This window comes from Eubalaena glacialis, chromosome 14, assembly GCF_028564815.1.
Source record: "Eubalaena glacialis isolate mEubGla1 chromosome 14, mEubGla1.1.hap2.+ XY, whole genome shotgun sequence".
NCBI lineage: Eukaryota > Metazoa > Chordata > Mammalia > Artiodactyla > Balaenidae > Eubalaena > Eubalaena glacialis.
In genome coordinates, this window is record NC_083729.1 from 57,410,234 (window position 1) to 57,437,500 (window position 27,267).

A 27,267-nucleotide genomic window follows, 5' to 3' on the forward strand; every position below is an offset into this window, starting at 1 on the left:
GTGTTCTCATATATAACCTACCATCATTCTTGTGTCTATAAGCAACGCTAGAGGAACGAGTAAAGTGATGGATGTATTAGTTTCCATTGAGTATCTTGTAGCAAAATTTCCTATTGCTTCCATTAACAGAACTGAGTTGTAGACACATACACATTAAGATAATAGCTTCTTCATAAAATGAGTAGTAATCATCATCTATATATTCATGATTAACTCATCAGGAATGAGTGGGATTGCTCCACCCATCATTTAGAAAACAAAATAATTTGGAAGTGAATTTTCTCAACTTGTATGTTATCCCCAAGTTTCAAATCCCAGCTCTATTACTTACAAGCTTGTGTGAACGTGAGAAAGTAATTTGTCCTTTCTATGCTCAAGTTTCTTCATCTATCAAATGGGTATGATAGATGAGCCTCTCTCATAAAGTTTTTGTGAGGATTAAATGAGTTAATGCATGTGAAGGATTTGGAACAATGCCTGGTACATCCTCACTTCTTAATACGTGTTACCATTACTACCTCTATCACTCTTACTACTACTAGAAAGCTGCTATTAATAAAGTCCCTTTGGATAGACGCTGGAGGGAGAATGTGGGGAAAGGTCCTGGTGAACTAACTTTCACCTCACAGCTCCATCCCTGCCCCTTGATATTTGCCTGCAGGGCAGAAGCTGTGGGGATGCGGTGGAGGAGAGGAAAGCAGCAACTCTTCCTGGATCAAGGCTATTGAAACTGCAGAGAAACATTCAGTCGCCTCTCACCACAATGGATAACTTTGTTCATGTTCCATTAGAATATGTTTTTGGTTTTAAAATGTTTACCTTAAAAAAGGGAATGGAGAAATGGGAAAGAAACATCAGTGGAAGGGTAGCCAAGTAGAGAAACTCAGGGGAGGGCAGACCTGGCTCCAGAACTAAGTAGCTGTGAGCCTTTGTTCATGTTTTGGGACCTAGCCAAGCCTCAGCTTCCTCATCTATAAAATGGAGCTAAGCATAGCCCCTACTCATGGGGGTCACCAAGAGTACATGCGATAATGCATGTAATGCATATGTCCTACTGACAAACAGTAAGAGTTCAAATGAGCTATTATTTAAAATCATTTGAAAAGCATACAAAAGTGAAGCATGGCCCCTCTTCCCACCCCCACTCTCATCCCCCTACTCCTCTTACCCTGTTTTTCTTATTGGCCTTTTTGTGTTTCCTTTTATAGCCATGGTTTCCTACTAAGAGAATCAATATTCAGGGAGTTCATTAATCATCATAACTGTTCAAAATAATTTTAGCACTCTTCATGAATTTTAATACTTTTAGGAGGAGGATATAAGTAATTGCTAATTTAGAGTCTAAATTTTATGTCTTTAATGCATATATTTAAAAATACGCCTGGAACATATCTATAGCTGCTGAAGAATACATCTAAACATAGTTATTATAATGGAATTGCAAGCAACTTAAAAAAAAATCCCCAATACAAAGGACTATGAAATCCCTTAATGTAGTATCTTTTTTTCTATTTAGTGCTTTTATTTTATATTTAATTAATATTTACAAGAAATTAAAAGATCAGATAGGAAAGACAGGCGAGGCATTGTCGTATTAGCCTCTTATAATTAACTATAAAACAATGTTTTCAGTGCTGTGTATTGTATAGTCTCATTAGTGCAAAAGTGAAGACTGTTACGAAATACTTACTAGCCAGTGTTCAATTTTTCCTTCCACACTTATGTCATTTTCATGTGATAAGATCAAGTTTAGAGATTCCCACCTGACCTTCCTGCTTGCACACCTCTACTAGCAACTTCTTATAACTGCTGCTGGATAGACGAGCAATCAAATCGGAGGGCTTGTCTGGAAAATGGCTTGACTAGGCTTCAGAAAAAGCCAGTGCTGAACAATCAACGGAGCACATTTAGTTTGAGAAACTGGGCAATCTAGGAGCGCTGGTGGAGAATTAAGAAAAGAGGTTGAAATCCTGTGACTTCACTGATGATACTCCAAACATTTTTGGCTTCTTAGCCATACAGACACCACCGTTCTTCTTTTGATTCCAGCCTGTGTGAGGATGCAGGACTCAACTGCTATGCATTCAGGCTATGCTCTTCCACTGCACGGTACACTGCTTTTGTAATGCAAATGAGAGGCACAAAGTGTCTCTTTGATAATGTGCAGTCAGAAGACAAAAAAGCATTCACTGAAACAGTAAAACTAATTCATAAAGCTGAAAGACAATAGGGAAGCATTATGGATTTTTTTAAAGGAAAAAAGTATCCTAGATCAATGTAATTGTCACAGTGTAAGCTATTCATAGTCCATGCATAAGGGGAAAAGGGCTGCAAGTTTATTTAAAGTGGCAGAAGTTTTTATAGGCAAAAAAAATTGATGTTAAACAAATATAAATATATTCGGTTAACAGGCTTCTGCTCTTAGAGGTCACATATATAGCTGGTTATTTTAATTTAGACAGAGCCACAATATTCCCTTAGTGACAAAAACTCAGTAGAAGTTTTAAAAGAACACAGAGATCCAATGGTTAAGAGCCATATGGTAGATTTTTTTCTTCTTCTTTAAAGGGAGTATCTCTCCATCACATACCAGAGTTTAGCTCAAGGTCAATTTATATTAAGGCATTAAACTTTGCTGTGGAGGAGGCAAAGGGCTGGAGGAAAAAGGATAAAAGAAGTTCCGAAATTGTTCTTCCAACATATTCAGCCAAGCAACAGAACATTGCCTTGAGAAGGGTGATATTGGACAGTTGCCATAATTCCTCCTGTTAGATCAGCTCTCCCGGTACCTATTCCCATAGCTTTTAAAGTATAGCATGTAACATTTTGCTTGAAAATTGCTTCCACCTCTATTGCTTTGTTATAGCTGTTTTGCAGTTTCGGTGGCGAGGCAGTTCTGTGTCACAAGAAATTACTAATCTGAGGCTTGAGAAGGGGCAGCGTAGCTTTCCATTATCTCACCAGTGAGCTCTGTACAGGATTATTTTCAAAATTTCTGTTGCCATTACAATGAGCTGTTAGAGTGGGCAAGGCAGTGAGGGAGGGACCATTATTGAAACTTGGTTACCAGGGTAGATAAGATAAAGTTCATCACTGTCTTGGCATCCACATTTGCAGTCAGGGGTGGAAAATTTGATGAAAGGGGTACATTTGGTCAAGGATATCATTCAGATAGAAGGTTGGACATTTTCCATCTGTGGGTGCTGAAGAGTTTCTCTTTTCCTATTAATGCTCATCTGAAAGAGTGGGTTTGACTGTTTACAGAAATAAGTTTTCTTCCAATGTATTGTAAACTTGTAAATACCAGATAACCAACATCAGAAACCCCCGTCCCGTCCCCATCTCAAGATATGAGATTGGAATTGGGCAGAGATAACTTTCTTTGGAAAATTGCCATTTTCTTTCTGTCACTTCCTATTCTCTCTGGCCGGTGAAAGGACAGTTCAGACTTAATTTTTACGTAAGCTCTTTTTAGATTTTTTTTTTTAATTTTTAATTTTATTTTTGGCTGTGTTGGGTCTTTGTTGCTGCGTGCGGGCTTTCTCTAGATGCGGCGACCGGGGGCTACTCTTCGTTGTGGTGCCAGGGCTTCTTACTGCAGTGGCTTCTCTTGTTGCGGAGCACAGGCTCTAGGTGCGCAGGCTTCAGTAGTTGCGGCACGCGGGCTCAGTAGTTATGGCTCGCAGGCTCTAGAGCGCAGGCTCAGTAGTTGTGGCACATGGGCTTAGTTGCTCCGCAGCATGTGGGATCTTCCCGGACCAGGGATCAAACCTGTGTCCCCAGCACTAGCAGGTGGATTCTTAACCACTGTGCCACAAGGGAAGTCCTCGATTTTTTTTTTTTTTTTTTTTTGAGACAACCTCTATTTCTGTTACACAGGACACATACTCTAGGGATCATTTTATTCTTTGATGGGGTTATTGAGCCATCACTGCCATCCGAGGTCATTATTAGAAGTCACACTGCAGATCTAGAAACACAGGAAGAGTGGCAAGCAGGGTCTATTTCAGCAAGAGACTGGGAAGAAGTCAGGGTGTTGATTATTGAAATCAGAATGATCATTTTGTGAGTTCTTGCCTTTAGCTCGGGTTCCACTGCCCAAGCCACTTGTTTTCCCTTTGAGTCTAGCAGCTCTTCTCTCCCCAGCGAAGCCCACCTAATACATGTGTGCAGGTTTAATGTTGGAAGGGAGGGTCAGCTTTACCCATACATAATCACTGTTTTATGGCTTTCACTCATTCCTGAGGTGTTAATGCAGATCAAATGGGAAACACTCGAGAAAGAAGCCTTGCAGCTACTGCACTGCCCCGCTCTCCGGTCTCAATCGTTAATTCTTATTGTAAGATCTAAAGGTAATTTTGTTTACTCTCTTAGTGCGTTGCTGTTCTCCCAGTGGCCCTTGCATATCCTTTCTCAAATTCCCATCTTGATCAATTGTTTGCAAATAATTAAGCTTTTAAGAGATAATGGGAGGAAGCTAATGTACACAACAAAGACGAGGTCTCCTGTCACTGTCTATTGGACTGTGGTCAAATTTGCTTTGATATCCCATAGTGATTAGGTTGATTGGTATATCTGGCAAGTGCAATCCCTCTTTGCTTCACAAGAACCTACTGATCTTTCTTAAACCAGTGTCCTTGCCGTTTAGACGCCGTAATAGCAGAGGTCTTCAGGAAAATGGCAAGGGAGACCTAGCCCTGTGGTTGCAATGGTTTGGAATGAATTTTCCATTTTCTTCCTAATATGGCACTCGTCTTTCTCTCTTTTGTACAATGACATCTACCTTTGCCCTTCTCATGGCCTCACTAGCCCTGTGGGCGGAACGTAACCTGGGCTTTGAATGTTTTCACAGCAGCCTTGCCTGTGGCATGTTGGGTTTTTGTCAAGTCATTTTTATTTTTTTAAGTCTACAAAGGAATAACTCATACTGTCCACAAAAAGCTTATCTAGTAAAGATGCATAGGATTTAAGATAGTTAAACATATTGGATTTCAGTTAAAAAGCCTACTTCTTTGTGAATTTTTGACTGACTGTGGATTAGCTACCTGAAGTTGTGGATTTCATGTGATTCTAGCAATTACAGAATTTTTGGGGGAGGGGAATTGAAAGTTTGTGGGACACCAGGTTCAAGAACTATGAAAAAAAGAAAAATATCCAGTCGGTCTACCATAGACAAAGGTTTAGGAATTTTGTTGATACCTTTTGCCCCCTTAACAATGACCAGATTATTGTGACATTTAATTTCATCCAGGCTCATTCATTTCTATTAAAAAAAATATATCCTGAACAACTGAAAATTGTTTAATGGAGACAGAGTGCTGGGTCTCCATAGCTTGAGGCTGCCTGGCAATTATGCTGCATGAAATTAGGCACAGTTTGTTCCAATTACTTAAAATCAGATCACATGAAAAGTGACAGAGAAAAAAAACGGTTAGAACTTTCTCATTTTATGATATTTAAATTCTGAAATCAGAAACTGCATGATGTAAAGAAACAACCTAAACTTGCACTGACAATTTGCAGGCCATAGATTGCTCTTTGAAGCTATAATGATTCAGGTAATTTTAATGATCCAAAGAGAATTTTCCTGACACCCTTTGCATAAATAAAATGTGAATTCCACTTGCTTTCTAAGAATGGATGTAAAACTTGCTCACAAACAGGCATGCAAAAATACTCTTGGAAACACAGCACAAATAAATGACTGTGACAATTCTCAATTTTCAAAGTAACTAAAGGTAAATGGCATAAATATTAATTTTTATGCAGTTCTGGTCATAATATTAAGACACAACTACCAAGACAGGGCAAAAGGTGTTGCCATCCAGCTGTAGTGAAGAGGGACCATTGACATATTTATTAATTCAATTGAAAAGCACTGAAAGAGATTTCCAGAAGACCTGCAAAACTGTAAGCAAATCATATTACAGAAGATCTTATAGATTGGAAATGACTTGTGTACATCAGTGTACAGCTTTATATAGCAAATAGTGCCAACAGCTAGATGCTAAAATTTGCATATTTCAAAGTCAGGCTTTTATTACTCAAGAATTGCTAGCCTGGCTAACCTCCAGATGATAAAATCGAGAAGTTGTCCCTTTTTCAAAGTCTCATAGTAAGTGAATGGCAGCATAATTTATACAGTCTAAAAGGGTCATATGTAACTTTGTGCAATTCTTCAACTAGTGTAGACATAGAACTACTATATATGAAACCATAATTCAGTATTCAGTTCAGAGGATAAAAGGTTCATTTGGTTTGTATTGTGTGGCAAACCTTTATGAAGTGGAAGTCATGTTTTAAACCTTAGGGCAGTGTATTGCTTTTAGGTCAGTATCCAATTGTGAGATTTTGCCTGTGATGACTGGCATAATGGTGAGTAGGGTGATTGTCACCTACGATCTTTGCCGATTATGGAGGTGACATACTTTCATTTGAGAAGAGTGGGTAGACATCACTTTTAGGAATGAAGTAAGGAAAGTCGTGTTGTGGATCTCAGATTGGATTGTTTATACTTCCTGTGGGCTTTTAAAAAATTTTTTATTATACATTTTGATGTTGCATCTGAGTGGAGAGTATCTGTGTATCATGGCAAGTCAGAGCCATTCCTTTGTTCCACTGATATTTACTGGTTTTCTTTATGTGCAGGTCTGGGCTTTAACGATGGTGAATGAGAAAGGCGAGGGTGTTAGAGATGCTAAATGAGTGAGAAGAGACGCATGACCAAGGAAAGAAATAATCAGAACGGGTGTTTCAGAGAGTGATGCTTGCTATTAGAGAAAAAGGGGAAAAACTGGTGTGAGAGTGATAAGGTGGTCTGGTGGGGAGTGGGGAGGGTAAGGCTTGGCATTTGAGCTGAGACCTGACAGTGACCTTGGAGCAGGAGCCTGAGGGTAGGGGGACCAGCTTGGTGTGTTGGAAGAACACACCAAGTGGCTGGACAGAGGGGTGTGGTGGGGTGAAGAGGAGAGGACGCCCATCTGGGAAGTGGGCAGGGCTGGGTGGTGGCACGCATTGCTGGGCAAGGTGAGCGGTCTGGAGGTTTTTGAGGTGGGACAGGAATGGAGATTATGAAAGGCGTTTGCCGTATCCTTCTGTCATGATGAGGCTTAGACACTGGATGGGAAACAGGAAATGTCCCTAGGTCGTGTCGCTGCGGACTGTGCCTTCCCCTGGCCAGTTTCCTCACCAGTAAAACAGGAGGGACAATAGATTCTATTTATGTCCCTCAAAGGGATATAATGGGGATTAATTACCATTCTGTCTGTAATATACTTGGAGCTCTTTAGAGAGAGGCACTATATTCCGTGAAAGCAAAGCCTTATTCTAACTGTGTATTTATTGATTAAGTGACAATCAAGACACAATGCTTATGGGAAAAATGGCTGCATCTCTGCTCTCCACAAATCGAATCCCATGTGTATAGATATAGAACATATTTAAACTTATATGTAAGAGCATTGAAGTGGTCATTAACGAGCCTTCTTAGCATCTAATCAGACATTATTAATAAGATGGAAAGCTATGTTGATTAGCATTCAATAGACCAGAATTTAGTTTCCGATGGCACATATAGTTAAGTGGAGAGTTGGGGGTGCCCTTTCCCATTCATAAAGAGAATAGAAGGTTGACTATCAGAACAATTATTATCTTGGGAGAATTTATTGGGGTGCAGTGTTTCAAAGTAGCCCATGTCACCGATGGATGGAAACCATGCCCCCAGCTCCTCTCCCAGGCTTTAGAAATGTATATTTCAAATTTAGATATAGTTGACTATTAAACAGAAAGTATCTTGCCAAAACTAATCTTAGTAGAATTCTAAACATCTTACAAGAAGGTATAGATTTCATTTTATTATCTAATCCTGTAATATTTTTTTATCCACTCTAACTCCTGAGGCTTTTTCTTCGCACGCAAAATGTTCTGGCCTTTGACCTTATATTGGCCTGTGTTCAGAATCCCAGCATATGTTGACATTCAGATAGGGAAACCAACTTGGGTAGAATTTCATTTGTTTGTGCTTTGCAGAAGAGCTAAAATGAACAGTGTGGTTTTTTTAAAAAAATACACCCACTTTAATTTTGATATTTGCATCCAGCAACATGGTGTTTTGGGAGGAGAATATCATGTTAACAAGGTGCTTAACTCCCGGGGACCTGAGCTGAGCTTTTTGGTCCAAATGATTCAGCTTTAAAAATCTGTGGTTCTAGAAAATAGTACGTCAAGGTGGTACACTTTTGTATGCTCAAAAAGAACTTGTTATTTTAATCCCATAAAATACAGTGAAGATCCTACTGAATTTTGTGTTTGCAACAAATAAACCTGTTAAAGAATAAACTCAGTTATCAAGGTTCTGCAAGTATCCTAAGTAGCTATTTGTACACTTCACTAATCTTGGTAATTGGCTTGTCTTTTACTGCCATTAATTAGATGATGTAGTATTCCATTAATAAGAGTGACACACCTCAGCATTTTTACCTTTAATTATAGACCTCACTAGACTCTTAGGTTATTGACAAAATAGCCTAAATATTGCCTGAAGTGCACATATTTTTTTTAACAGAGCATATGTGTTTATTATTGAATCTCTCGCGCCTAGCGTTGCACCTGACATGTGATGTGCACATTGTGTATCCAAAGTGTACGTGCACAACCTATCTTTTTTGTCCTCTTTCAGCACCCTTACCCTTCTGAAGAACAGAAAAAGCAGTTGGCACAAGACACAGGACTCACCATCCTTCAAGTGAACAATTGGTAAGTAATTGGGCTTTGTGTTTACACACAATCTGCTTCCCCCTCTGGCGACCTGCAGCTAATGTTTTGCATTAAGAAGACACACCCAGTTTTCCCTGGTGGCTTGTTGATCCAAAGGTGAGAACACAGTGTTGACTGGTGGGTGAGAGCACTTGCTAGTGTAGAAAAGAAAACAGTGTATTGCTTTCCACCTCCTTTATAAATTGACAGATTTTAGGCATAGTATATATTAGTGTTTAATTCATGTTCACTATGGCTCTGTAAATGTCTCTCTCTATGACCTTTTTTTTTTTTTAACTTTTAAGAATAATCAATAGAAAGAGTGATATCCTCTTTTCTATGAAACAAGAAAATCCACTATCACATACCTGTCAGGTTTTAAATTCGCTGAATAACTAAGTTCAGTTAGAATTTGTTAGGGATATGCATTCCAGGATGGGCTCTCCTTTCTTCTTATTTCCCTATAGAAAAAAGAGAAAAAATGTATGTTTCTACTTTGAAGCTGTTCAAAACTTGATGTATCTCAGAGCTGTGCAATACTGTTTCTAAATAAATGTGTGAACTCCTGATTTGGGGGAAAGCTGAGATTATGTACCAAGTACCAGCCAACAATATTCTGACTTAATGTACAGCGGTGTGGCAAGGAGCCTTTGAGGAAGTTTGATTTATTACCCTTTGTGAGTGTGCTGAAAGCCAGGTTCATACAATCACCCAGAGCTAGTGTCATATTTGAAGGGTATCAAAATCCGATCTCCTCTAAAACTAAGTGTCTAATTAATTGTCCTAATATTTTTAGATTAGTGTTTATGATGAGGAAACCTTATCCTCTTTGAAGTAAAATCCAGAAAAGGCCCAAAGCCTGGTTGGGGAAAGAGGAGAACTGAGAATGCCAGTTTGCGGACAGAAGTATTTCTTTCTTTTCAATAAGTGTCAAAGATTAATATTACAGAATCTCTGATTACATGGCCTAATCCATTTTGGTGAATAACTTTGTTCTTGATGTCCATTGCACCTACATTAACAGACCCTTCTCTGTTAGAGAGTCTGGGAGCCTTTGGGAGAGATTTCAGATATATTAAGCCCCATTACAGAGAATGTAATTTCTGTCAATATAATCCCATGTATTCTTCAATTTAGTATTTTAGAGATAACAAGCTACTTACAATATATTTGCCTTTGGAGGATTAATTTACAAAGTGCACTATCTTCAAGACACAGACAGACTCACATAAGCATTGCTTGTAAGGGTTATCAATTTCTATGACCTTACGGCAGCCTTGGGAGATCAGTTTTTGCAGCCCTTTTAGTCAACTGGATCAGGAGCCAACGGAAGACATACTATACCTGAGTGTGTTACTAGGAGTCGTGTGGCTGCTGAGGTTTTTTTGTTTGCCTGCTTTTACCTGCGGCTGTATCTTAATTTTCAAGACTCTGGATACTATAGAATTGACCTTTGTCTTCCAAATTGTTCTGGACGATATTATAGAGCAGACCATCCATTTTGAAGGCACACCTAAATTCCTAAACATTTTTAAAGCTAAACTGATGGGGAGGCAATTTGAATACAATGGAGGCTCTACAAATATCTGTTTCCCTGGGAAATGTTCCACTTTGAGGGCCAAGGAGTGGCTGGCTGGCTTTCATTTAGGAAGGCAATGGGCTGCCATTCAGGTGATCTACCACACAGGCCGTCTCTCTTCCTCCTCAGTGTTGCTAGAAAGCTCCACCCACAAACATCGTTACCAGAGAACAGATTCCAATACAAGCCGCTTGCCACAGGTAGAAGACATTATGGGATGTTTCCTGTGGCTGCCCGGCCAGGCAGGCATTCCTGTGACACCAAGCTGGATGCAACTGTCGTTTCCTAGATTCTCTGCGCAGTGATCACAATCAGACTGCCTCGGTTTTGCAATTAAGAGGGGGGGAAAAAAGGACTTAAAAAAAGTTATAATACATGCCAGATAATAATTTTTCAACGTAGATGCAGACTTTGCCCTAAACTTCACGCTGATACTCAATTCTGCACAGGCACATAACTTGAAAATCGCTTTTACTTATTACGTGGGATGTAAACCCAATTCTGTGCTCATCTGGCACCGTGTAGCGTTCACGTGCTCTCGCTTCTGTGTATGGAATTAGAAGTGACCTATGCTTGCACTTCATTGCCGAGCGTTTGGCAACTGTTTCAACTCTACAGCAAATTTGTTTGTGGTAGAGAGCTACCCTTCAGTAACTAAAAGTTGTAAGAGAAATTGTTTCTCTTAAGTTCGGTGAATAACGAACGACATTCCCACATTTGATTTGAGTATTTAACGGTATATTAATTTTCATCCAGAGACCTTCACCTTTTAAGGAGCTGATAATAGATTTCTTTTTCTTTGGGCTTTGAGTTGGAAATATGATGGAAAAATGGGGAAACCCAGACGGTACTGTATTGAAACCCAAGATGTGAGAGAATCTTAAAGATGGCAGACTTGAAGATGAAAAAAGCACAACTACCAAGTGGTTTTCATTTTTCTTTATTGTAATAAAAACATTACACAGAGTCTTTTTGACAGCCTGTAAATATTTTTCCTGTATTGAGCATCAAGCGTAAGTTACTTCATTCTGGAAATAATAATTAAAAAAAAAAAACAACAAAAACACTTCATGAGTATTTTAGCATTTCCCCTTCACTTCATTTAGACACAACATTTAAAATGTGTTTCTTCCTTTTTGGATTTTTAAAGACTTGTTAACACACATGTACATTTTGTATGAACTATGAGTCACTGTTGAAGAGATTTAATAAAATGCTGAAGGGCGGGTTGGGTGTAGATCACTCATAATTACTGGCAGTAACATAATGTATTGAAATACACAATATGAAAGTGAAAAATATAAACTCATGTCAGTTGTTAGCTTGTCATAGAAACCCTGGCCGATGCAGCTTGAAGTTAGGTTTTGACAGAAAAATGAGATGAGAAAAGTTTGGTGCGTTGTAACATTCTTTCATTCCATCGCTGAACTAATTTTATGCGTCTTTAATTGACATAAGTAATATATACTACTTGCCTTGGCTGAGTAAGGACAAAGCAGATGGGATTTGGCGGGGAGAGGGGATCACAGGGAGAATTTAAATGTAAAACAACAAGACAGATTTGATTAATTAAGAGAAAACTTGGATTAAAAGAAGTAACTGCTCTAACTCATATTTGGTCTACTTGTCAGTAAAAACAGAGAAGTATTCTTAAAATGGTTGGTATTAGTACTTGTAGGAATTGGGTTCTGGGATGGAATGTGACATTTATTAGATGAGACATCGTAGAACAAGTCTATGCCAACACATTTTTTGAGAATTGAGGCAATTAGGCAAATAATTTGAGTAAAAAAATTTTACCTAAATTATCCAAGTATTTGAGGCAACTGCATGTTTTTAAAAATCAACCTCCATAACTAATTGCCTAAATATTTCAGTTTAGCATGCTGTGGTAGACTTTGACTTAAAGCATAATAATTTTTGAAATACAATATGTGCCATAAATGTATGTATTCTTCTTCCTTTCCTCCCTCACTCCCAATTATGATTTGAGCCAAAAGTGATAAATAATAGCATTTGGTGCTTTTGTCTTTTTGTTTTTTCATTGTTGTTGTGGTTGTGATAAATACTTCTGTTATATCAGTGCAAAAATATTACTAATATGTTGAATGTCATTTAAGTGGAAACTTCTTAAATTTCAAGATTAGATGGTTAGGTTGGTCTTTTAATAAGTAGGTAGAACTTTGAAGAAAGAGCACACTCACACACACACACACGAAGTCAATACTGGGTTCTTTTCTCTCCCGAATACACCAACTTTATTCTTTTATATTGAAAATATGAATGTAGAATGGTCAAATAAAACTCCCTTATATGTTTTCACAGCCATGTTGCAGGCTCGGGAATTCCATGTGATGAAAACTTGTGCCCGCATTGTATCTTTCTTGCTGGATGCCTCAGACACATCCTGCCTAGGCAGAGGTCTAGCCTAGGGTGTATTGAATAAATGTTAGTTTCTTTGTTTACCCCTTCTCATCCACACACTTTCCCATTAAGGCCTAATGTTCCATGATTACTTCTTTACCCTCTCTGAGAAGGCAATGGGTCTTAGGTGCAAAATACATAGTTTATGTGAAATACAGTATGTATGTAGACAGAAAAGTCACTCCCCATCAATAGGGTGCATAAAATTCCAGGGAGCATCCGAACCTCCGCGGTGACACTTTACAGAACCATCATAACTCTTAAAGTTCTCAGATTTAGTACATATACCAGATTTTCCTAGTTTCTTCATTTATTGCCTTCAAAACTGCAAAGCATTCAGCCATCACTTTCCATTTATTACCAGTGGGGGGGGGGGGGGGAAAGTATGTCATCCTTGGAGATTTCTGCCCCTGGCAGGTAAAAATGTAAACTTATTTAAAAAAAAAAAAAAAAAGATCACCCTTGTTATAATAAACAGATTCAACTGTAAAAGGTCAAGTTTCTTTCTGAGTTATGGTAATAATATAGCAAATACTTTTATAAGTAATCAAAGATTCTATAAATATAGGTACCTGTGTAGATGTAAATGTTAAAACATTCACAAATTATCCTTTCAACTTCTGAGATCTAAAAATCAATAGGGGGTCATGGGGTTTCATAGAATTGCTCTGCTTTTTCTTCCAACATAATTTAATAATACATTTTACAGATGTTGTTTAAACATTAGGCACAGATTGTTTTGTCAATAAAACTAAACAGAGGCATGACACAAAAGCAAGGAAAGCAGATGTAAAAGGAAAAAACAGTGCACCAAGCAAGGAGTCCTGGGTCATTTGTTTCCTATTCAACTACAAAATGAAAGTGCAGGGTGTATAGTGATTTTCCTTGCCTAGGAATCACCTAGGGATGGAACCACTTCACACACAAGAGGTAATTTTATTAAGCATGTGGTTTAACTTCTTCCCTTGAGAATTTAAGTGTAACCTGCGTTTAAGGTAGACTTCCTAACTGATCAATGGAGTAACAGGTGCAGTATTTTTAAAAAAAGAAGGAAGAGAAGGAGAAATATAAATAGAACAGTTCTCCAGCACCTTTCAGAATGGGTTGTTTTTCTCCAGGCCACAGTTAATTGCTACGCTTTTTACCTTGAGTGTCAACTCTAATAATATTACCTTTACAGGCCCTTACTCTGGGCTTAGATTAGAGCAGTCAGTAGTATTCACTAGATAAAATACTGTCTAGTTGCTCATGAGAAAATACTGAAATCAGTCAAAAAATGTTTAGCTTGCATATTGCCTGAGACAGAGCTGGCAAGGTACCAGGCACGCAGGGTATTATTTAGGAAAGCTGAGCAAATAGCTTGCAGGGAAAAGAGCTGTGAATTTTGAAACCTTCAGGTATTGTCATGTCAGAGAGTCTTAGGCATTCAAAGGAGACGCTGCCTTTGTCTGCAGATTTTTTTTAAATTTCCAGCAAACAATCCTCTTTGAAAATGACTCTGCAGTCTGTGAAATACACTTTGTTGTAAGTTTTACTCACTAAGTTTACTCAGAGGTTTTTCCCGCACCGTGTTCAATCACATGGTTAATACAGGGAAAGATGGAAACTCCTCACGAAAGGGTAGGTGTTGGACCACTGTGCCAGATGGAGAAACCCTGCCCCTTCCACCAGGGGACCCTGAGTCTAGGTGAGAAGAGAAACAGGAAGGGGTGGGTTGTAGGAAGATGGATTAGGAAGTCCAGATACTGTTTTGTGTAACTGCTGTTTGTCCTGCAGCCAACATTCAAAGACAGTCTCTGAGCTTTTCAGGACAAGAGTGTGAGATATTTGGAAGCTCCCTGATTCACCTTTCCTTTCCTTTCAGTGGGTAGAAGAACGGTTGGTTGGTTGGTTGGTTCTTCGTTTTTCAGTTATGCTGTTAAACTAAAAATCTCTGTTAAACTCCCTTACTGTTTGTTCACGTGACTGTTCTCTTTCTGGTGTTTGACCAGTGATGCCGTGAGTTCGGGAAGATCTTTGCTGAAGAGTCTTCTCCTCTATTGTTCATCCATTGTCAGTGTTTTTTGTTGACCGTGTGAAGGACGTTAAAGTCCTAAAACATCTAAAAAAAAAAAAAAAAAAAAAATGAGGTCTGAATCTGAGAGTTGGTACAACCTAAAGATACTTTCAGGACCAGGTTGGGGTTCCAGCGAGGCGCAGAGATGAGTGAGTTGGGAGACTGATTCCATCATGAACCCAGTGTTCCTGAATATCCCTTTCAAGGCAGTGAAACCAGTGGCTTGGTGCTTGACTTTGAACATGGTGTGGAGGTCAGCAGGACTTGGTGCAAGTCCTAATTAAGCAGATTTGTTGTTTTCAGTGTCTTGGCATGAGTGTCCGATCAGAGAAATGGAAAGAACTCCCCGGGTGTCACCCAGCCGGCAGAGGAGGAGCTGACTCCCTTGAGGAGAGTGTGGGAAGTGAGGGGCTGAGAGGCACCCCAGTCAAGGGGGAAAGCCCCAGCATCCACAGGTGGCCGAGGAACAAATTCCCCTGTAAGCCTCACAACACACAATTGACACAGGGCGAGTGAGGGGAGGGAATACGCAGGGGAAAGAATGTTTGGAGTCCAAACATGTCATCTGTCGTCCCCACTCCTCACCAAGTAGATGTGTGTCCTTGATCAACTCACTTTGTCTCCATGGGCAACAGTTTCCTCTGCCTTAAATGGAAGGGGAGGGCTGCGGAATTGGTGGCAGTGTAATAAGCCTCTTCCAGCCCTGATACTCTAGACGGTGTAAAAACGTGAACTGAAGCAAGGTGAATGTTCTGAAGCTGATTTTGATTCCCATTTTACATTAGAAGCGGGGGAAAAAAAACACACACGCACACACAACAGGGCCTTTGATAAAGAGACAAACCCGAAAATTCATTACAAAGTTGTTACTTTTCTTCATCTTAAATAAGCAAATCAAAGCCCTGCAAAATAAAAACTAGATGAAATTAAACATTATCGCAAGACATGGAAAACATGTGTGCTGTCACTTTCGGATTCATAATAAAGATAAATCAGTTGTTTTTAGCGGTACGCTCTGAGTCTGTGAAGGGCATGACAGATAATAGGCTCGGAATTTCTGAAGTTATTGTACAGCAAAATTTGTTTTTTCCTCAGGCGTTCAATCTTTTTCTCTAGTAATTTTGTACATGACAAACTTTTTAGTTGGTGCGTTAACAATCTATAAGTAATGGGTTGTCAGGTGTCAGTTAGATAAGATTAAAAGACTGTTTCAGCATTATCCATTTGCTTCTTTGCATGAGTTTTATAGGTCAGGAGAAATAACTTTTTGAATTGTGGTTGTTTGCACAAGCTGGTTTTTTCCTCTCTCCCTCCCTCTCCCTCCCTCCTTCTCTCTCCTCCTCTCTCTCTCTCTCTCTCTCTCTCTCTCTCTCTCTCTCTCTCTCTCTCGTTTGGCTCTGCTCCAGGGGTACCTGCAAGAAGTGTATTATATTACATAACTTCTGCATGTAGGAGCACATTCGAGACTCACACTATGTGCATCAAGGGGACACATGTCTCCGCTGACTTCTGTAAGCTCATTTTAGTTTTGAAAATGTTACTCTTTTTCTTCTCAAAGGAAACTTTGTCAGGGGAAACAGCCTCAGTGGAGAGGAACATTGACGTTTTTCGGCTTGAGGAGTTTCCTAGCAAGTCAGGTTGAGGTCTATTCTTGTCAAATCTGTCTTAAGTGTGTTTACATATAGTTTGCCTTTCTGGTATTTTCTGCTTGCACAGACCTGATCTCCACCTATTTTGTGTCAACAGTTGCTCGGGCTGGTGTTGGGTGATTAACCATTGAGCACTGGGGCACGGAGCTGTGCCCACAGAGACCCCCCTCTCCCCTCGCACTTACATCACCCTCCGGCTTCAGGCTGCACCTACTTAAAACAAACAGCACTTCTGAGTGATTAAAGAGGCAGCCTGAAATAGTAAAAATTGGGGCAAATGTTGCCTCCTTGTTGAATAATACAAGTTTCTCAAAAATGGAGAGGAGCCAGGGGTGCGTGGGGAGGGAGTGTTTCTGAGGGCAAATGTCTTGGATCTGCGTGGCTCCAATGTGTGAATGCCTGGAACTTTGTGTAGATTATCAGGGTTTTGTTGTGCTTCTTTTGTTAATTTTTAAGGGGAAAGAGAGCATTTAAAAAAAATAACAACAAAAACACGCCAACACATGGACATATATACACTACCAAATGTAAGATAGCTAGCTAGTGGGAAGCAGCCGCATAGCACAGGGAGATCAGCTCGGTGCTTTGTGACCACCTAGAGGGGTGGGATAGGGAGGGTGGGAGGGAGACGCAAGAGGGAGGAGATACGGGGATATATGTATATGTATAGCTGATTCACTTTGTTATACAGCAGAAACTAACACACCATTGTAAAGCAATTATACTCCAATAAAGATGTTTAAGAAAATAAAATAAAATGAAAGAGCAAAAAACAAACCAAAAAAACACGCCAACAACATGGATGTTTGTAACTTTGGCAAATACAGGGCTGTCCCGTTACATGCCCTCATAGCCTTTGATATTTTCCTCCTTATTTTATTTCCATTCTTATGAGGCCTTTAAGCCTGACCCATTAATATGGGAAATAATTAACTCTATCGGGCTCTTGACACCTGAACAATAACAAATAAACAAAAAACCTTAATCTCGTCCCACCCTTGAGGGCTCCTTTTTCCTTTTACCCTCTCAACCAACGTGGTTAAAGGGCCACAAGATTAGATCCCATCACTGAAGAAGGGAAAAAGTACTTCCTTTTGCAAATACATTAACTCTTTCAGGCCCGTGGGAATTATTGATCTTGGATTCTAAATGTAACTTAGGTCAAAAACGTATTTCCTGTCATGGGAGACATCTGGCTTACTATTGATTTGGTCACTATTTTTCAAGAATAGTATATTGGGGCTTCCCTGGTGGCGCAGTGGTTAAGAATCCGCCTGCCAATGCAGGGGACATGGGTTCGAGCCCTGGTCCGGGAAGATCCCACCTGCCACGGAGCAACTAAGCCCATGTGCCACAACTACTGAGCCTGCGCTCTAGAGCCCGCGAGCCACAATACTGAGCCCACGTGCCACAACTACTGAAGCCCGCACAGCTAGGGCCCATGCTCCTCAACAAGAGAAGCCACTGCACCGCAATGAAGAGTAGCCCCCTCTCACCGCAACTAGAGAAAGCCTACATGCAGCAATGAAGACCCAACGCAGCCAAAAATAAATAAATAAAATAAATAAATTTATGAAAAAAAAAAGAATAGTATATTGCAGAGGGTTGGAATTAAATGCACCATGATTAAAAATATATATCTTTTAAGTTTCCAGTATGTTCTACTTTAGGATGCTGATTTGAATGTAAACTGGTAGTTTTGAGTGTTGTTGTCTAGTTGAAGGGTTTTGTTGGCCTGTATCACTAAAACGTCTGCTACGGTTGACTTTATTTGATCCCTAGTTTGGGTCAGAGTTCATATGTACTTGGAAAGGATAGGGTGTAGGAGATGTTGAAAAGCTAATGGAAAGAATTGTATGTGTGCAAAGATGTCAGGTCTCAGCCCCCATGGCTAGTTACCTGGCAGGACTGTTTACAGAAAGGACAGTGCAATGGGTTATGTCAGGGATTCCGATCCTCAGGGCCAAGTGGGGACTGTAGAGAGTGGCCAGAAAATGCAGATCAGAATCATTCCGAGCGAATGTAGTATAAAAAAGCGTCTTGGGAATTAACTTTTGATTTTTGTCATGCTATTTCTTCTGAAATAGCAAGTAACAAAGGGATAGGAAATTTTGAAGTTTATCAAAGGGAGCACGGATTAAAATTTTAGAAACAATGCTGTAGAATGACAGAGTCCAAGTCCTGGATAGGATTGTGTGCACCCTTTAACAGATGAGGCTCAGGGCCTTACAACATTACACCCCTAATTAGAGGCAAGGAGGGCCTGGTCCAGTGTCTCGTGCATTCCACCATTATGTATTTATTTTTAACAGCTTTACTGAGATATAATTCACATACCACGCAATTCACTCATTTAAGTTGTACAATTCAGTGGTTTTAAGTATATTCACAGATATGGGCAACCATCCCCACAGTCAATTTGAGAACATTTTCACCACCTCAAAAAGAAGCCCTGCATCCTCCCCATACTTCCATCCCCAACTCTACCACAAATCTATTTTCTGTCTCTATAGATTTGTCTATTCTGGACATTTCACATAAATGTGATCACAAAATCTGTGGTCTTTTGTGACTCGTTTCCTTCACTTAGCATTATGTTTTCAAGTTTCATTCACGTTGTAGCATGTGTCAAACTTCATTCCTCTTGATGGCTGAATAATGTTCCATTGTATGGATATAGCACATTTTCTTTATTAGTTCGTTTGTTGATGGACATTTGGGTTGTTTCCATCTTTTGCTGCCATAAGAATTTGTATATACTTTTTTGTACTATTAGGTATTTTTGAGAATCATAACGACACTATCCCCAGCAAACCTCTGTCTCAGGTTTTACAGTTTACAAAGCGCTTTCCATAAACGTTCACTCACTTGATCATCACAATTCCAGCACCTAAATACTGCTATGATCTCAGAGCCAGTAAGTGGCAGTTTTCCTACTCAGTTCTCATACTCTTCCCACCAGACAGTGCTCTCACTCTTCCTGCCTGTGGCCCATGTTTTGACTGTGATAATTATGAGCAATGGTGTTCAAAGAAAAGGCTGGCAACTCAGAAGTGAAATGTACATTCTCCAAACTTTCCCCAATGTGACTTCTATGACCATAAGCATTTTTCAAAGATTTGACAAGTTCCAAGGGGAGGTCATTTTGTTGGTTTTATTGTCCTCATTTGAAAGATTTTGTCATATACATCAACTGAGAGATTTTGCCTTTTAGTTTAAGTGGTTCCATTTGTATATAAGGGCCTACAGGTTACATATTGATATACATTACATAGAGCTTAGGTTTCAAACTTTGCTAATTGAAACAGAAGTGACAGTGAACATTCTGAGGAGTAGACACAGGCCTCCATTCAGGTCAAACCTAATCTGTGACCAGGTGAAAAGAAAAAATCGAGCTAAATTTTGAGATATCTTCCCTTGGCATGAGTAGAGACTCCAGGCCTGGAAGTTTCTAGTTAGTGAAGGCTTGAGGCAAATAAAGGAGAGATTCTAGAGAAAGGAAAGAGCTGACAGCTACTCCAAGATGGTGCTGAGATTCTAGAACACGGTATGCATGCTAGGCTGGTCACCTAACACAGTATGCATGCTGGGCTGGTCAATTCCAATCATTCAGGGGAAATTCTATTTGGGAAAATAAGTGCATATTTGATCAGTAGGGTAGCCCATACACCCCAATTGCATGGGACATTCATGGTTTATGCCTGTTGCCCAGCATAATTATTAATAATGTTCTTTTTACTCTCAAAATTGTCCCAGTGTAGATGATAAATTATCTGGTCATCCTATTTACAATGGAAATTGGCAGAACATTAAGATTTGTTTTAAATAACTGTATACTTATTCTGTAATGTTTAAGGGATGTTTAGTTAGATGCAATTTTATTGAATTTTGTGAATATGGGAAACTTAGAATTTATGTGAAAAATGTTTCAGCTTAAATCAAAGAGACACATTTATTCTTTGAAGATATTATTATTCCCATTTTAGCTTTTCACTAGTAAAGGAGGTTTTGCTAGATTATCCTATTGCTTAATCATTGTGCTAATAATCACTTTAATTTCATATACTTTAAGTAAACCACATTTAAAAAAATATTTATAAGGTTATACAAAATCAAATTTGACAAATTGTCACATTTAAGTAAATATTTTATAAATGCCATTTGGTTGCCTATGCTTTATATGGATACTTAAGATACGTATAACTATTGGGTATTTCTTATACTAGGTCTAGCGATACATCCCTACAATTCGTTCTACTGAGTTTAGAGCCTAAGGCTTTAGTGATCTAGAAGGTAGCAAAAGAATTAAGAGACTCTGCTCTAAGGGAGCCACCCTTGCTTTGAATTCAGTTCAGATTAAAGGATTTAGCAAGCTGAGCTTCTATTTTTTTTAGAGTAAAAAAAAGTCATTTTCCAATTTGCTTTCAAGGAAAACTTTCTGCAATATATAACCAAGTGATGAAGTGTTTGCAAGTTATTTCAACATATAAAGTCCAAAATGAAACTTGGGTTTTGTTTTTACTTTGCATTATATTTTTCAACTAATTAGTGACTTTTTTCACTAGTTGCTTGGAAGAAATTTTATATATAATTAACTTCCTCAACTGTCTTAGCTTCAGTTTTTTCTAGAGTAGTTTGCCAAATATACCTATCACTTCTAGAGAAGGGGAACCTTCTCAGACCTCTGATTGATGGGCTTCTTGTGATTTGAGCAAAATTCCAATATTATGTTTCTAGAGTGGCTGGAGAGCAAAACACACGCTCCCTTCTCCCCTCCTGTTCAGTCACCTCCCCCGCCCTCAGACACACAGATGATGTATTGCAGTCCTGAAACTGTCAGATCCTGGAGGAGGTTGAGAAACTAGAAGACAGCGCCAAAAACATGATTTCATTAGGTTTGACTTGAGATTGAATCAACTTTCTTGAGCGTCTTAAAATCATGTTTCATGAAATTTTACTTCACAAAGAAAGGGAGTGTAGAAGAAGGCTTGGACCCTGAAGCCTGCCAGTTACAGATCATTAAATCCAATAAGTAAATGTAAATCTAAAATAGAGAATTCCAACAAAAGATTTTGAAGTCGATTTCTTGTTTAAAAGAACAGAGTGTTATGTGGGAGACAGCTAGAACTCATTCCCTGAAACGTTTGTTTATAAAACAGGCCTTAAAGTTATTAGAAAATGCTGACTTAAAAAAAAAAGTCGGATATATAGTTTTCTTTAAGTGACTGTGATAAAGCTGAAGGAAATGCTACATCAAGAAAATTCACGGAAAAAGAAAGAACAAAACTCTGGAATCCAGCAACTACTTTCCAATGTGAAATTTTATATTTGAAGATATTTCACAAGGCTTAATTCTATAAAAATATTTATAGCAATGAATATAAATAAAATGAATTATATAGCAATTAAGTATTATAGTTGCATGTTGTTCATGTTTAACTGAATAAAGAATAATGCATGCAGAAATCACCAGTACTAATATTGATACTTAAGAATGCATGGTGTTAATTTTTATTACTATTAAAGTCTATATGTAAGTATTCTTAAGTATACCTAAATAGTAATCAAGATGACTATAATTAATACTTTCTTATTGGATAGTATAGGTTTATAAAGCATTTTTACTACCATATCCTGTTATTTAATGAAATCTTTTCTTAATAGTTAATAATTTTAGCTTCTTGGGCAAAGGAGGGTACGTATTGTAAAATGACATTTCTACACACTTAAATGGGTACTTACCATCCTGCTGGCTAGTCACTTACGCCTAGTTGGCAAGAAGGACTATGGGAATGACTGAGAGTCACGTCATTGTTTAGGAACAACAGCATTTTGTCAGAATTTTATTTTTATTTGATTTGATGCAGTTCCATGAGTTGGCTGTGGCATGTTAAAGTAACAAAATATGGGCTCCCCTTAATCATCAGTGAATAAGTAAGGTGGTAAACACTGAGGAGTAGAATTGAGTAAAGGTGAAAATTCCATTTCTGAAAGTGAGCAAGTAGTTTTTCCTTCCTTTTGTCAGTATTATGGAGAACTATACAAGGAAGACCAAGGGCAAAGCCATGTGGGAAAGTTGCCTGTGGAACTGGGCAGATATACCTGGTGTTTGGTCCTAATGGATGCCCACTATGATCTGGCCACCCCCTCCTGGTTCTCACAAAGAGAAAACTAAATTTAACAATCCAGTTTCGTGGGAAGGAACCAGGGCAGGGAGTGGAGGATAAACTAAAGGACAAAGGTCAACTTTAGAAAGCTGTTCTACCAGATCTTGCTCAGAAAACTATTCAGGTATCCAAAGACCGAGAATAAAAGGAGATAGGTGGAATTAGCAGAATGGAAAAAAAAAAAAAGTCTAATAATAAATAAACATCTAGGGGCAAAGACAAGAAAGAATAGAGCAAAACTTCCTGTATTTCTTTTTAGCATAACTCAAGATTCATCTCCCATTCTCCTTGTCTGATTCCTATTTTAAAAATGCAAATGATAAAATTCAGTTTTTAGATGATCCCATGTCTCAGATATTTGAAGGTTTTGCTCCACTTTCAACCTCCCACTCCCCCTTTATTAAGGGACTTGAGTCTTAAACAAATAATTAGGTAAAAAGAAATACATCTCTGTTTATTTTGACATGGAATAAAGCTCTAAAGCCCATCCATTATCTTCCTTTCCTTTGTGAAACTTCTTGTTTTGAGAAAGGAGACAGTTTGGTCACAGGAAGAAATTCTAATCCATGATTCTATGAGTAAAGGCAATTTAAGAATTCTTTCTCTAATTCAGTTTTCTACCACCTACAGGGTGTCCAGTTCTTAAAAAGTACTTCACAAAAGAAGATTGTGTTTTCAAAGCAAAATGGGATTTTTAAAAACATATACCTTGATGTTTGGAATGAAATATGGAAATGCAAACAGTATGTTTCTCAACCTTAAAGGATACTTAAGTAAAAGGATTACCTTTTAAAATGCCCAGTCTATGGCAAATTTGAACTACATTCTATTAAACCAAGGTGTGAAACTATTTTAATGAGCAAGAAAAACTGTCCTGTTGTCACATATTCCTGACATTATACATCTGAGTTTTAAGGGCTATAATGTTTGGACATCAATTGTAAAATTGTAAAAGTTTTCTCTTACATTTTTAAACACACAGGCTTTTTAAAAAGACCTTATCAATATGGAAAATTCCAAAGATTGTGTGTATTTCATGGGTATATTTCATCTTAAACTATTTTATGGATATTGGAGAATGTATTTTTTATTGTACTTTGAAATTGGAATTTTGTCATTCTCTTTTTTATTTCTCATAAAAAACACTGTTTCTTCTTATGTTCAAGCTCTAATATATATTTATGTATCCATACATATGAGTTTAAAATAACTATTTTACTGACGCTTCTTGAAATGACAGTGTTATAAGAAGGGAATATGTTCATGTAAGTTTACATACAATCCAAAGGTCTTTTTTGGTTCAGTGTTTAGAAGATTCTTGATCATTTAGAATCTTCTACAATGGAAAGTAAAGCATTCTGTCACAGAAGCGGGGAGGATGAGACACAAGGTCAAAGGGCATTTTAGAAACAAACAGCTGGACCAGTTTATTTAAACAGATACAGAGTTGGGGGAACTGACCTCTGTTTGACTTAGAGTGGGAGGAGCAAGAATGTCATTTTATTACTTTGCCCAGAAGGAAAATGTTTTCGTATCTGAATTCACCACAAGCCATCTAAATACATGGTCTTGCTGTATATAGCTGGTTCCAAAGAGCATACATATAAGGTGGTCGAGGAAAATCATAAAATACACCAAAGAGAATGAAATGTGTTAGGATGGTTTTAGGATTGAAAAGGTGATGTTGTTTTTAAAAATAAAATATTTTGCTATTTACTCAGTTATTTTCAGATAAAGATGTCCACCGTGACCCTAGATAATAATATATGTTTCATATAAGTATAGGAATTATAATTCAGTAACATTCTGAGAGTTTACTATGTCCTACGTGTACTGATAATGTCCATCATATTGAAACAAATATTGTTTTTAATTAAAGTTAGCAAAAGCAAGAACTTCCAAGTATACCTACTAATGTGGTCAAGCAGTTCGGATAAAGTGATAGGTGTTCTTAGGTTTTCAAGGTTTTAAAATTTTTATTTAATGAAAGGATTCCCACTTTTACATCTACGAATCCTATAGGCGGCCTACATCTGTGTTGTCAATAACAACAAATGGTCACTGCCACCCAAGGAGAAGCAAATAGCACGTAGTACCTGTGGGCCCTTAACTGAGAAGCTCTGCTGAGGTGTTTTTTCTCTCCACGGGGACCAGAGTGGGCCTGGAGTACCTGCATTTAGTGTTGTCAGCTGAACACCTGCAGAGGTGCATAGCCAGGCTCGGCATTGTGAGCAGGGAGTGGCCCAAGGGATGAGTGGACTCAAAATCCTAGAGCTCACATTCGAGAAAGAACTCGTTAAGAATCACAGATGTTTAACCTAGGGCGAAGAAGGGAGAAGCCTATGCGGCATGGTGGCTATAGTTTAAATGTTTGCAAAGCTATCCTGAAGAAGTGAGATTAGGATTGTTTAAATTACCCAGAGGAGTTGTCCTGGTGAAAGGATTTTAGGTCAGGTAGGGCAGAGCCTTCTAAGGGTTACCTTGTCCGTAGACGGAGTGGGCTCTCCGCTGAGGTGGCCAGGGCTGTATGAGAAAGAGTCCAGCACACAGAGAACAGACTGGTGGTGGCCAAGGGGGCGGAGAGGTGGCAGAGGGACGGAGTGGGAGTTTGGGGTTAGCAGATGCAAACTAGTATATAGAGAATGGATAAACAACAAGGTCCTAGTGTATAGCACAGGGAACTATATGCAATATCCTGTGATAAACCATAATGGAAAAGAATACGAAAAAGACTGTATATATGTGTATAACTGAATCACTTTGCTCTACAGCAGAAATTAGCACAACATTGTAAATCAACTATACTTGAATAAAATAAATTAAAAAAAAAAAACAAACAACAGTCCAGTAGAGGTTACCCATCTACCTGGTGGGGATATCAGAGAGGGGATTCATGTCAGTGACCAAGCTAGGTGATGGTTAAAGCCCTTTTCAAACCTGACGTGTAATTTTTCCGGTCCCATGGATTTAACAATCATGGATTCAAACCTGAGATGGTTATCATGAACTGGTCTTTGGAAATGTGAATGTATGAGTGTGAAGGAGGCAAGCTTTGGAATATAGATAACTCAAGTTACTGAGTCTTCTTATGTGTAGCCTTTTCTTTGTCTTTACACACAAGTAGTACAGTCATCAAAATCCCCAAATCTACAAAATGTTCAGTCATGCTTATTCTTGGACTCAACTAGGGTTGTTGCCAGTGGTGATTGGCTCAAAACCAGCTCATGTTTAGATACCTATTTAGTCTGGAATAGTCTAGATGGGTGGCACAGTAGTGGCCATGCTCTGGTCAGAATATTGTCGGGGGGGATGCTTGCTACCGTTTGCCAGCTCTGTGTCATTCAGCAAATTATTAACATCTCCTGGGTAACATGTGACCTCAGATAAGTCACTTAATTTCTCGGAGCCTTGGCTTCTCATCTGTTAAAAAAGACGCTTCCTATTTTTAGATAAATATCCATAATATATTATGTTTTTAAAAGGACTTAAAAAAAAAAGTTATCAGAGTTCCCTCCAAGAGAATGCAGATTTTGAATAGTACCATAGATAAAGAGCCGTTTTTGCTCTCTTACCTATGTTAGTTACTATGAAAATTACTTTTGGTATATGCAGAATATTAATATTAAATAATTTTCTGATTGGTCATGCAGTGAAGGCAGCTAATGAAAAAGCAGATTTTTCTTTTCATTTTAATTGGTTATTTCACATGGTGTTTGTGCTACACCTGTGCTTATAATGAGACTGGAGAATTAATCTAACCTGCTCACATGATTCCAATTTTCATGGTTTATACAAGATAATGATAACCTGATTGGCAACACAATTTGTTGTAGATCTGTGTTTTAAATATTTTTATTAGCAGTTCGGGGACTTCATATACAAGAACTGATATAATGTATGTTGCCAATAAGAGTTGGCATCAACCAGTGTCCTTTTAGTTAGATTGCAGTTTCATTAGTTATTTTAATTACTTCTCAGATAATGAAAGAACATAAGGATATAAGATGTTGAGAATCTTAAAATGTCATGAAGTATGCCTTTTTATTTTAAAAAACCTATCCCTGTCTGTTTAATGGCTTGTTTTTTAGGAACTATTTCCCTTCCTGAAGTGGGCAGACTTACCAACTAGAATTTATACTGGACTGTGGGTCCTTTAATTATTAACAGTGCAGTACTAAACTTTTCATTGTATTTTTTATTTGCTGTTCATGTTCCACATATTCAAATCTGGGTTGAGAACTAAAAGCAACTTACTATTTCAGAATCTAATATGTCCTGTTCATTTTCTGTATTTGATATGTAATTCTTCGTATTACGAGGTACAAACAGATCTTAAGAGTTAGAAATATCATGAGCATGGCTTTGGAGAGCTTGTACTACCACTTGTTAAAATTTTCAGTGGCTAGCCACTTTTTTAGGGGCTACAAAAATTATTTTAAAAAATCTTATTAAGACACTTAAGTGACCTAAATGTCTTAAGATGTTTATTATACATGTTCAGGACTAGCTGGAGAAAGCAAGATTATAAGTTCAATTACTGTATAGCCGTGACCTCTCCTTGACCTCAGACTTTGCATAAAGAAAGAGCGTGCACACACACACACACACACACACACACACACACAAAGCTACCCCAAG

At 38.4% G+C, this 27,267-nt stretch overlaps 1 protein-coding gene across 2 annotated transcripts in view; it reads left to right on the forward strand.

Annotated features, from left to right (window-relative positions):
• The window catches only part of MEIS1 (Meis homeobox 1), a 136,612-nt gene that overhangs the window by 103,567 nt on the left and 5,778 nt on the right, over positions 1–27,267 (forward strand). For both annotated transcript variants that reach the window (XM_061210792.1, XM_061210793.1), the window contains exon 9: positions 8,678–8,754. In XM_061210792.1, coding sequence (XP_061066775.1) covers positions 8,678–8,754 — 77 coding nt within the window. The remainder of the gene's footprint in view (positions 1–8,677; positions 8,755–27,267) is intronic.